The sequence below is a fragment of the Ascaphus truei genome, unplaced genomic scaffold (assembly GCF_040206685.1).
Source record: "Ascaphus truei isolate aAscTru1 unplaced genomic scaffold, aAscTru1.hap1 HAP1_SCAFFOLD_594, whole genome shotgun sequence".
In the NCBI taxonomy this organism is placed as follows: Eukaryota; Metazoa; Chordata; class Amphibia; order Anura; family Ascaphidae; genus Ascaphus; species Ascaphus truei.
This window is the reverse complement of record NW_027456927.1, coordinates 55,001-67,990: the sequence shown is the minus strand read 5'-3', so window position 1 is coordinate 67,990 and position 12,990 is coordinate 55,001. Positions and strand designations below refer to the sequence as shown.

The 12,990-nt window shown below is 44.7% G+C and overlaps 1 protein-coding gene across 1 annotated transcript in view; it reads right to left on the bottom strand.

The window, feature by feature from the left end:
• Window positions 1–3,099: 3,099 nt before the first annotated feature.
• Window positions 3,100–12,990, bottom strand: part of NFIC (nuclear factor I C) — a 40,401-nt gene continuing 30,510 nt past the window's right edge. Inside the window, exon 9 of the mRNA XM_075584443.1 lies at window positions 3,100–8,274. Within this exon, the coding sequence (XP_075440558.1) occupies window positions 8,257–8,274 (18 nt within the window). The 3' untranslated portion in view covers window positions 3,100–8,256. The remainder of the gene's footprint in view (window positions 8,275–12,990) is intronic.

Sequence of the window (12,990 nt, the reverse complement as noted above, 5' to 3'; positions counted from 1 at the left end):
AGATACATCCACGGAACACACACACTGCATATACACAGATACATCCACGGAACACACACTGCATATACATAGATACATCCACGGAACACACACTGCATATACACAGATACATCCACGGAACACACACTGCATATACATCCACGGAACACACACTGCATATACACAGATACATCCACGGAACACACACATCACATATACATCCACAGATCACACACCGCATACACACACACACACACAGATAAATCCACAGATCACACACACTGTATATATACACACACAGAGATAAATCCACAGATAACACACCGCATTTACACAGAAAACAAATCACACACCGCATATACAAAGATATCACACACCGCATATATACGCAATTGGACACTTGGTTGTGGTCGTCTCGCTGGGGGGAGGGAGGGGGTCTAGAGGGAGGAGAGTGCATAGTAAGAACAGGGAGTTCTTCAACATTATTGTGCTTTAGTCCTAAGCCAGTTGTTTTGGCTGCTTACCCCCTCCATATCTGGTGTGGATTGACAGGATCGGTAGTTCTGCTCTTGCGGGACAGCTGCGGCAGTCTCCCTCCTTTGTGAGTGGGGTTTGGCTTGCATATATAATCACACAGCTTCATGATCACACACAGTGTGGATACAACGCTGCTCTATCCGTTTATGGACTCATGATCTCCGCTGCTGCTGCATAGCTGTGTAAAGATTGAACTCGATATCATCACTGTATTATTTGTGGGTGGTCTTTTGAGCACCGGATTCTGGATTTGCATTAATCCTACCCACCAACAGATAAATACATAGACCACATATATACACACAAATAAATACAAAGACCACATATATACACACAGATCACACACAGCATTCACACATACATGTAGCCCTCTTTCCCTCTAATGTGAAGGGTCTACTGGTGCTGGCGGTACCTGTCGGCTCACAGGGATCTGAGACTCCGCTACTGGGAGCCTGGGGTAACGAATATACTGAGTGGCAGCGCCTCCACCCGCACGGGATCCCAATTGGATGGGATAACCCCGAGCAGGAACTATTAATAACAGTCCACAGATCATAAGAATAACACTGATAACTTTTACTGTGAGCAATAACCATAAACCACATACATGCAATAGTAATACTAATGGTTACAGCTATACATCGCCGCGCAGGGCGTAGTCCCACCACCGTGTACCCCCATACCGTGTCCACAGTACCAGAGGTGTCCCTTGGTCACTAAACCCAATAAGTGTCCCCAAAAGATGCCCACCCCTCTAGGCGTGATCAGCGCCTTATTATACCGGTAATCAAAAACAGACACTCTCTGGAGTGAGGAGCAGGCACAAATTGCTAAGGACTGTCTGGTTTGATTTGCTTGTTGCATATACCTTGTCCTGCATCCTCTTTATTCTGTTTTTGACTTGCTAAGTGCTTGGTTGCTTTATCACATATTAGTACTCCCATACTATCTCTATACAAAGGCTGTACTGTGGATTTGTTTTGCTATTTAGCATTGGGATATTGTATGTTGATTTGTTATCAGAGTATTCAGAATTTGTGGAGGATTTTTCTACTACTGTTTTTATTTGGGGCTTGTATCTATTTCCTGTGGGTTGTGGGGCTAGGGAAGTACCCTGTGGTCCCTTTGGGACTGAGGGGAATGGGCCTGACGAAGGGTTCATTCCCGAAACGTTGCCCCCCTATACTTCCCCTTCTTGACCCACTTATATGTTGTTTTGCCCCTTTCCCCTCCTTCCCTTTTATTTTTCCTTTATCCTATTATCCTCCTATACATCCCATATGTGTTCCTACCTATGTGTATTTTGTGTTCTTGGTGTGGAGCTGTTAGTTTGTTGTTTCATTTGTGCACTGATTAAATGTTCTTATTTTGGTTAATTGCCAGTGATTTTGATTCTATTATTAGGGTGTGCTGGATTTTTTCAGTATCTTATTATACCGGTGTTGGTGCACGTTTGGCGAACGGTACCTGTCGAGTGTGTCCACACCCAGGCGCGCTAACAACGAGAAGCAGGGGATGCGCCGATCCAACGATATCCTCCGCTGGATGGGATGACTCCCTCTGGAGTGACTTCTGCAATGATGGTCGCTCACTCTCTGGCAGTCTGGTCCCAGACTGCTGCAGCAATAGTTCAAATGAAACTACTGTGGCCCTAAGCTGGCTAACCACTAAAGGGGCAGGATCCCTAACTGAAGGGGCCTTCCCTACAGCAGCCACAAGCTTTGGATGAGAAGGGGCCTAGGGGATCTCTGGCCTAGTGCAGAGGGTCACAGACCCCTGCACCTGTACAACCTCCCCTAGCTGTGTCCTAGCTCCAACTGCCAGCAAGCCTCAGAGTTCCAAATGTATCAACTGCCTAATCCTGTCACTTCATTGGCCAGTAGTAGGAGGCAGTCTGGCACACAATAAACTTCACCTGCTGGTGCCCACTGACAATCAGGGACAATCCTACAACAACCCCAGGGTATCACATGTAGAAGGCAAAGTCCAGGCACATGGTCTTCAATATAACAAAAAATTGCTGAATTACATTTGTTATACTGAACACCGTGTGCCTGGACTTTGCCTTCTACACTTCATTGGCCAGGCCTGGTAGCCCTGTGGCCTTCTGGGGGCTGTAGTCCCTGCGGAACCCCCTTCTCCCGAGCGGCAGCGGAGGTAAGGGGCCAATCGGGGAACCCAGGTCACATACACATCACACACTATATATACAGACAAATACACCGATCACGCACCACATATGCAGAAATACACAGCTCACATCGACAAATACATACACACAAATACACATTGCATATACACACAAAACATTACAAAATGCATATACACATAAATCCATATATTAAAAAAGCTCATACACAAATGTACAAATCACACACTGCATATACAAACACACAAATACACACAATTTACATGACGATTACACAAATACACCCAGCATGCACACCGCATATATATACACACACACACACAAATACACCCAGCACACACACCGCATATATAAACACACACACCAACACAAAATCTCAATTTCTCAAATAAAGAAAAAACGTTTGTTTTCTTTTTTATATATTTTTTTTCATATTTTCTTCGATCGCTTACAAAAAAACAATTGTCCGTTCTTAAAAAAATAGGGTAACGTACATTTCAACCCCCCTCCAAAAACAGAAGAAAAGATTTATACTCATGAAAAACTATACAGCTTAGAAACGATGTATCCAAAGGCGAAAAAGAATGAATCACCCCGTTACTTTACCCCTCTGCTGCCAGAAGGGCCTACAACGGGGTTAATAGTAGCCCTAAAAAGGGTATAGGGGAGAGGGGTACCCCTACATTTGGTATTTAATTTAATACAGAAACCAGCACCCAAAATCAGACCTCCTTCCCCTTGTGTAACCTCTTTCTCCCCCCGTTAAATAAAACCCCTGGCAAACAGACGCTGCCTTCTGCTGGATTTGGGACAGACAGGACAATTGCATATTTTTTTTTATAGGGGGCTTTGGAAGACGCGAGCGAAAAAACTGACGAAAACAAAACAAAAGGAACAACAGGTATTTCCATCTACAAGGGAAGAAGGGATTGGGGGTGACTGGTAGGACGGGACATCCTAAAGTCCTGGTTTTATATCTTCCATTGGAATAGATTTTTATTGGCTGGAAAAGCCGGCATTTTAAAAAGTCGAGCACTTTTTCCAACTGCGTTACAGGGACGGTTATATGGAGTAATAGGAGGAGTTATAGGGAGCAGTAGGAGTTATAGGAGCGGTTATATGTAGCAGTAGGAGGAGTTATTGGAAGAAGTTATATGGAGCGATAAGTGGAGTTATAGAGAGCGGTTATGGGGAACAGGCAGAGTTTTATGGACAAAATAGGATGTATAGGCAGGTGTTATATGTTGCAATAGGAGTTATAGGGAGCGGTTATATGGTGTAATAGGAGGAGTTAAAGGGAGCGGTTATATGGGGCAAAAGGAGGAGTTATAGGGAGCGGTTATATGGTGCAATAGGGGGAGTTATAGGGAGTGGTTATATAGAGCAATAGGAGGAGTTATAAGGAGTGGTTATATGGGGCAAAATGAGGAGCTATAAGGAGCGATTATATGGGGCAATAGGAGGAGTTATGGGGAAGGTACAGTATATGGAATTCTAATGGTGGAATATATAAAACCAGGGCTGGATGATCCTGACCTTGGGATCTGGAGTTGACTCGGCTGTTAACCTCGCTGGTCGTTAAACAATCGGGAGCCTGCAATGCATCACTGTGCAAGGGGCTTCAAACCTGTGAGCACTGAGAGGGAAATGGTACATACTGTACGATAGGTCACAGTGCTGTAATGTGGGGTTAAACCCTTCAGATGCAAATCCCCTGGCACATCGCTGGCCCCTCTGAAGTGTATTTGGGGGTGAAAATATGGTTTATACAAACTCTGCACCATGCGCCCTCCCTCTCCCGCTGCCAACACTGCACTCCCCTCTCTGCTAACAGCATCCTGCTCTCCACTCGCCCGCTGCCAACTAGGGTTGCCAGGCGGCTTCTCCAAAAATACTGGACACAATGGTGAAAGGTGCGACGCGCTTGACACGCACGCGCACACACACACCTCTCTACTCTCCATGCTGTTTCCTCCTCTCCTTGGCCCCACTCCAAGGACTCTTGATTGGATGCATTACCCAGCAGCAGCTAATCAGGATTGAGGTAGCAGCAGCCCTGCTCGGTGGAAATCCTGCGGCCCCCCCCAAGCTGGTCAGGTCACTATGGCCAGAGAGCGTCCAAATACAGGACAGTCCAGTTCAATAATGGAAACCGGGCAACCCTACCTAACACTGCACCCTGCGTTCCCCTCTCCCTTCTCTCTCTTTACCTGAAAAGAAGAAATTGTCTAATTCGGGCGTTATAAAACCGGGGTGGGGGGGGGGGGGGAGATGGGGGTAGCATTGCAGGCCCTTCCCAGCACATAAACGGTTAACAGCCGCCTGCTCCCTCCTTGGGGTGGGGGGGGGGGGGGGGGTGTCAAGAACACAGGAGAAAAAACACAGGGAGGGGGGACAGAAGAAACGGATAAAGTAAATGATAAAGGAATCTCAAATCATTAACTGTTTAATGTCTGTACAAGACTCATGTTTCCTGTATATTAAAGTCTGAGCATGCAGCTTACACTGTGCAGTGGTTATGTAATTCTCTGTCAGAAGGCAAGGCACATCCTGTGGTAGAAAATTTCGTGCAAATAAGGAAAAAGAACATTTGTACATATTTAATGCTATATATATATATATATACTTTTTTTTAATGTTTTTTTTTAATTTCTAGTGTGGTTTTTATTTATTTTTGTCTTTTTTTTTTTAAACGCGTTTTTCTTTGAACCCTGTCGCTGCCGAGGGGGCCCAGCGGTTAAGGGGTTAACGCTCTATATGCTTTGTTCCTCTTTTACAACCCCTTCAAACTGAGGGCTTTTAAAGCCAGTGGAAAAAGGGTTGGGGGGGGGGGGGGGAAGACGCAGCAAAGAGGGAAGGGGTTAAATGTATAAAAAAAAAGCTAAAACAAAAAATCCCCCCCCCCCCCTCCAAAGCCTGAGTGCCATATTTAATTCTGCCATGCATGTCCTCAGCCACAAGCTGATTGGATGAGCACAGATTGTGTGTGATTAGGGAATGAAGCACCATGCACGTTCCACAGTCCGACGGCCGATCGCTTTCTGCTATTTATGGTCATTCATGTTCTGCATTCGATGTATGATTGTTTCACTTCTTTGGGTAACTCGTACGTGGGGAGACCAGCAGAACTATATATTATATATATATATATATATATACATACATATTACACCTCACACCTCACTCACATATGTATTAATATATGAGTGTATATATTTATGTGTATGTATATCATATACATATATATATGAGTAGTGTGTGCATATATATATCTGTATATAATACACCTGTGCATATACACACAAACTCATTGTCGCTGGCAGAACTCTCTCTTATTCCCTCCCAGGTCAGAAGCAGCCACTGTTGATATACATAGCTTGCCTTTAACTCCTTCACTACTGCAGGGGTCCACAGAGCATAGCAAAGAAATATAACATGCAGAGCGATGTTCTGCAGCTCCTTTAGTAGAAAAGGGGTGAGGGGAGAACCTGTGGATGCTGAGACTTAATGAGTGATGTCAGATGCACCCTCTGCCATCAAACACACAGGGCTGTCACTGCAGCTTCTCTGCTATTCCAGTACTGACCCCTCACACACACACAGCTCTGTTGCTGTAGCACTCTCTGCTATTCCAGTACTGACCCCTCACACACACACAGCTCTGTTACTGTAGCACTCTCTGCTATTCCAGTACTGAGCTTCTAGGTACCAAATGTGCTGTGCAAAATAGTGCAGGGTATTTTCTGTTTGACACTTGTGTCACCAAAGTGCTGATCTCTGACATTCTAAAAAAACAACTGTAAGAGTTATCCCCTTTCACTCTCAGGAGACCTGAGGGACACGCAGGGTGAGGGGCTCCTCAGTCTGTCAGTGTCACACACAGAGAGAGGCGCTCCCTCAGTCTGTCAGTGTCACACACACAGGAGATGGGCTCCTCAGTCTGTCAGTGTCACACACACAGGAGAGGGGCTCCCCCGTCTGTCAGTGTCACATACACAAGAGAGGGGCCCCCTCAGTCTGACAGTGTCACACACACAGGATGAGAGCCCCCCTCAGTCTGACAGTGTCACACACACAGGAGAGGGGCTCCTCAGTCTGTCAGTGACCCTCACATACACACCTGATCTCTCAGTCTGACAGTGTCACACACACAGGATGAGGGGTCCCTCAGTCTGACAGTGTCACACACACAGGAGAGGGGCCCCTCAGTCTATCAGTGTCACACACACACACACACACACACACGGCTCCCTCAGTCTATCAGTGTCACACACACACACACACAGGATGAGGGGCCCCTCAGTCTGACAGTGTCACACACACAGGAGAGGGGCTCCTCAGTCTATCAGTGTCACACACACACACACGAGGGGCTCCCTCAGTCTGTCAGTGACACACACACACACACACACACACACACACACACACACACACACACACACACACACACACACACACACACACACACACACACACACACACACACACACACACACACACACACACACACGGGGCTCCCTCAGTCTATCAGTGTCACACACACACACAAGATGAGGGACTCCCTCAGTCTGTCAATGTCACACACACATAAACACAGTGTGGTGTTTAAAAGTTCTATAGCGTCTACATCATTAATTCTGTATAAGTGCTTTGAGGACCCAGCACTGAAAGGGTAAAGTGTCCCCTCACATCACCCTTCAACCTCTTTGCTGCCAGAATTAGACAGCAAGTGGGTCCACACGCAGGGTTAATAGATCCCACTCTTTTCTGCAGTTACCCATAAGGCCTGGAGGGTTTAAGGGGCCTGGAGCTGCAACCCCCACAATGCACCCCTGCCCTTCCCACAATCCTCCACAGTGCAAATAGAGCAAAAACTCTGCTGTCTTACAACTGATTACGGCCTACGGACCAACCAACCCCACCCCTTGCCAAGCGGTGATTACCCAGAACCCTTTGCGAGAACATGTTCAACCTTATTTGGGGGGGGGGGGGGAGAGGGGGAATCAATGTAAAAAAAAAAACACAAAATATATTCAAAAGCCATAGAAAAAGGGGGAACATTTCATCTTACTCCTCGCTGGCTGTTTAACCCCTTCAGCGCCAGACGGACCTGCAGCACATTGCGCAGCAACACATGGCAGTCTCCTCTGGCACGGAGGGGGTTTTACAAGAAGGGAATTAAAACCAAATTAATATATATTTATATTGTTTTGCATATATTGTCTTTTAAGCAGGGGCAGAAGCCATAGGGGGGTGGAGGGGGTGTAACATAATGCCCCACTCCTCCCATTTTAAAGTTCAGGGCCCCATAATATGATGGGGTGTCTGTCTTCCAGAGGGGGAAAGCCTCATGTGGCGTCTCCTCTCTTCCATCCTGACCTCTCTCTCATTCTCTCCTCCCCGAGATGTCTCTTTCTTGTTTATTGATTCTGTTTTTTTCCTGTCTTTATGGATTTTGTCCTTGTTTTCAGGGGAGATTGTTCCCACCACCCCCCCGGTATCTTGAACCCGCGCTGAGCTTCTGGTCTCACGTCAGCCTGCTCCGTCAGCTCGGACTCCGGGGTGGGGCAGGTGGGTGATGATTCAGGCAGCTATCCCAGGTACCAGGACTGGGGAGAAAATGAAAATAGATTGTAAAGGGGAAGAGACAGGGAAAGAAGAGTTTGTGTATGTGTGTGTATATATATATATATATACACACACAAACAAACACACACACACACACACACATATATATACATACAGCTCAACCCCATTATAAAGTGATCCGTTACAACGCAAATCCGCTTATAACGCAATGCAAGCGTGGCTCCCAATTTTCGTATTTATGAATACTATACAACACGATTATTTTTATCTTAAATACTATATTGTACAATGCATATAATTGTACATTATTTCTAACGCGATCCGCTTATAACGCGATGTGATTCTTTGGACCCCAAGCAAAGCGTTATAAGGGAGTTGAGCTGTATATATATATATGGATTTTCCAGGCAAAAGGTGACACATTATGTGCTCATTTGCATGTCATTTCCCAGAATCCCTTGCTGCAGTGGGAGCACTGTATGCTAATATATATATATATATATATATATATATATATATCAAATGGAAATATTACTGTATGCTCATTTGCATGTCTAAGACAGGTCTGCAACCCCGCCTTTCACCATTATCACCCAGCACACAGCGCTTCTTGTTTATCAAGAAAAGCAGGCTCCATAGCATAACTTGATAATAAAACAATTTAGTGAAAATAAAAAAGCCTCTAGGACTTGCACTCACAATGGTAGAGTTTAAAATCACATTTTAGAGCTATATCTCTGCAAGAACAGCCCGCAACAGCACACGGGATGAATATCAGCTGGAGGGTGGCAGCAGCAGATGACTTGACCGTGGCAAAAACACCCAGGGAACCTCCAGGAGACGTATGTCCCAGTAGATGGTCTGCTCGTTGAATCCACAGTTAGCTGCTGCCAAATGAACTTAAAGTAGGTCTGACCTCTCCCAGTGTAGCTGCTCAGAGTACTGCTTCCGCATCTGTTGACGACCCTATGCATTTCGTCACGAACATGACTTCAGCAGGGGTTATTTGATTGGTCCGTACTAAGGGTTTAAATAACCTGGGTTGCTAAGCAACCCGTGATGCTAACATGCAATAGGCCAATCAATAAACACCATGTAACGGAGTACCACAGGAACAGGAAAGTGGATAAACCACGTGCGTGTTTGAGCAGTTTATGGAGCTTTTGACAGGGAAGATAGTGTCTTGGGAACGCGAGGAAAAAGAATCACTCAAAACAATGTGCTTACACGTTAAGCACCGATTCCTACCACATACAGTATGTGATTCCCATAGCAAGCCACAGCTGGGGCCAAGCTAGAGCTCCTAGATGCTCTCAGCCTACTAGGGGCCAGAGGTCTTGTGAAAAACTACATTGGCAGGTCTATTAAGTGAATGGCCTAAGTGTGGATCATAAAGTAGAACGTTCCAATTTTTATTAAGAACTTTAGTGATTTTATTTGAATAACAGTTGTACTTGGTCATAAATTTGATGGATTGATGGGCGGGTTTCTCAATTTTAGAAGAAATAGCTAAACACAAAGAAATCAGGATCTATGCAAATTGGGATGACCCAAATATATGAGGACAAATAATAAGAAACAAAAAGAAATTGGGTGCTACAGGCAAAGGACCTAGTCGGGGTAACTGCATATAATACAAGAGAGGGAGTCGTGCACACCACTAAGAGATGCAAAAAAAGTTAGTGCAAGAGAATCATTTTAATGACGGGGCACAGTCATATCCATAACATCCAACGTTTCAGTGCCTAGCACCTTCATCAGGGTGATGCTAGGCACCGAAACGTTGCATGCTATGGATATGACTGTGCCCAGTCATTAAAATTATTCTCTTGCACTAACTTTTTTTGCATCTCTTATTGGTGTGCACGGCTCCCTCTCTTGTGTTAATTTTAGAAGAACCAGAAATCCTACAATCACAAACAGACTTGCTCTTGGATTTAGATTTCTCTAACAAAAATGATGTATCCAAAGCCCTCACTTTGTTGAAAGATGATACAACAAACCCACTATTATAGCCCTTCTAGGCAAAGTTAACCTTCAAACGTCGAGATTGGACCTCAAATGAATGGTCTGATGAACAATTCCTCCTCAGTCTATTACATTGACTGAGAGAAATGTTCCTGAGCAATTTAGAATGGTGATTACTATCGGTGTGACGGTAACTATTGATGGCTACATCCTTAAAATGTACCTTAGTAAGAATGACCTGATTTTCATCCACTGATTATGTCAGGGGGTGGGTGGAAAAGGTAAACTTAAGCCCAAGGTCATTTTGGTCAAAACCAGGAAGGGGAAGGATGAGCTCGTCCTCACTACCATCCCAGATGATAAGAATGTCATCGATATAGCGACCATAGTATATCGGCTCGACCCAAGCCGACCGTTGTTCCAAACATGCTCAGCCATCCAATGCCCCATATAAAAGTTGTCATAGAACAAAGAAAGGAGCGCAGAGAAGGCAGGACGTCAAAGAAATAGTTCACATTTATTATACATATAGCAAATTAAAAACTTACAGTGAAGTGTGTGTGTGTCTATATATACACACATACATACACACAAAATAGTCAGCATTAGAGCCAATTGCACAAGCACTAAAAAGTGGCAAATGTGTACACAGCAATCACACATACTAAACTGCATCAAAAGTGAGATGTGCTAGAGGCAGAGGAATGGGCTAAGATAATTATGGCTTCAGCTAAGAGCTCTATTTGCACGACATTAAGGGAAAACCCATATAAAGTTTTAATGCGCTGGTATCACACTCCCATGAAATTATCTAAATTTGTTTCAGGGTACTCTCCACTATGCCCTAGACAATGCGGAGCAACAGCTGACCTGTTACACATGCTGTGGTCCTGCCCGAGGATTAGACCGCTTTGGCGAAAAATTAGAGATTGGCTTGAGAGGATCTTTATCCTTAAAATTCCCTTGGACCCGTGGCGGTTTCTGTTAAATAGACCGACACCGGGGTGGACTAAAGCAAGAAATAGACTGGTTGCCTATTTCGCAACAGCAACTCGGTGCGAGATCGCAGCATTGTGGAAACAACCCGACATTCCTACAATTGCCAAGATTCGGAATAGAATTTGGTTCGTATGCCAGATGGAGAAGTTAAAAAGTTTGGTTAATGACACTGGCGAAATTTATCTAAAAACCTGGACGCCTTGGTTGGCCCAGACGGACATCCCGGGAGTCGAAAGAGATACCATCCTGCTTTGATAGTAGTAGATGCGTTTTCCCTTGATAAATGCCTAGAATTGGAGACACTAGGGACAAACAGGGACAAGAGCACTCTTGATCAGGATATTAGGAGGTAACCTAGACCCCCGATCAGGCAAGAGCACCCAGAGGTGCAGGAACTGGGATCTTTCAAGCAAGCAGCTCCCCAGATACTATTAGAACAGCTGGGAGCGAGCCCCGCACCGCACCCACCCCCCTCCCTTCCCTCATTTTCCTATGTTCCCCTATTCCCCAATACCTGGTTTGGACGAATGTTAAAGTACAACAAAGTGATTATGTACAATGCTTACGGATACATCAGTTGTACATGTATTCTGATGATGAAAAAATCAATAAAACCAAAGTTATATAAAAAAAAAAAAGTGAGATGTAACATGAAGGTGGTAAAATTGCAGGCTTGTGTGGCATACTTTGTTTGGCGATCGGCCCGTGCGGACGCTTATTCCTGGGATATCCTATGGACAATCTTCTGGTTGATTCCTGGTTCCTGGATGGTGATTATCCACATATTCTCTCCAATGCTTTTTATCTACCTAATTGTGTAAGTGCAATTCGCACCACTCGAGATGCAGTAAATAGTTTTCTGCTTTATTAACCCATGGCGTGCGCGCTTTCTTTTCTCTCTGATACTGTAGATCTCTCTGTGGATGTGGTACATCCAACGAAAAGCTGCCAGAGTCCTCCACCAAGTATTCTATCTTTTCCATACAATTGATTATTCAAATTTTTTTTATTACCAATAAACCTGCATCGTCATTCAAATACTCCCATTATTTTCATATTATAATTTCTTGGTTTTATTTTTCTTCATTCTTTGATGCTTTTAGCAATTAATTGCACGGGTATACTGTTTTTTCTGTGGGGTATATTATTGTTAATTACCTTTTTTAATATATTGTGTCCACTTGTCACATTGTGCACTTTTTATAGTTGCTCTAATATTTTGTACTGACTCCCTTAGGATGTCAATCCTGGAATACACATTAATATCCTGCATTGGTCAGTATTCCTTTAAGGGCTTTTTCTTGCAGGGTTACAGTGACGGGGGGAAGGGGTTAATACCTGATTTGCTATGCATTACTGTGGTTGCCCTGTCCCAGGCGTTTTTGTTCCCCATTTACAAGCCATTCCCTGGCTGCCATGCGAAAAGACAAAATGCATTGCTCGCCATACCCTCTAACCGACACATGATGGCAGTATAGAAACCGGCATTTCAATGAGCTGTAGGTATTTTTATGACGGAGCCTCAAACGGGGTCTCACAGATTTAGAGTCTCCCTGTCTAAAAGGGTGTCAGTTATGAAAAGACCCAGATACCCATAAGTTATACACGGCCGGCATTCTGAGGTATCACAGATGCCAGTCTATTGACATTTATTGGTCATAAATCAGACTGAGCGGCACCAAGTTATGGGAGTAGCCCAGATATGCTAAGTGGCATGGGCGTCAACCTGACCCATGCGCCCTGCCCACCGGACGGCCCTTTTGACCGGT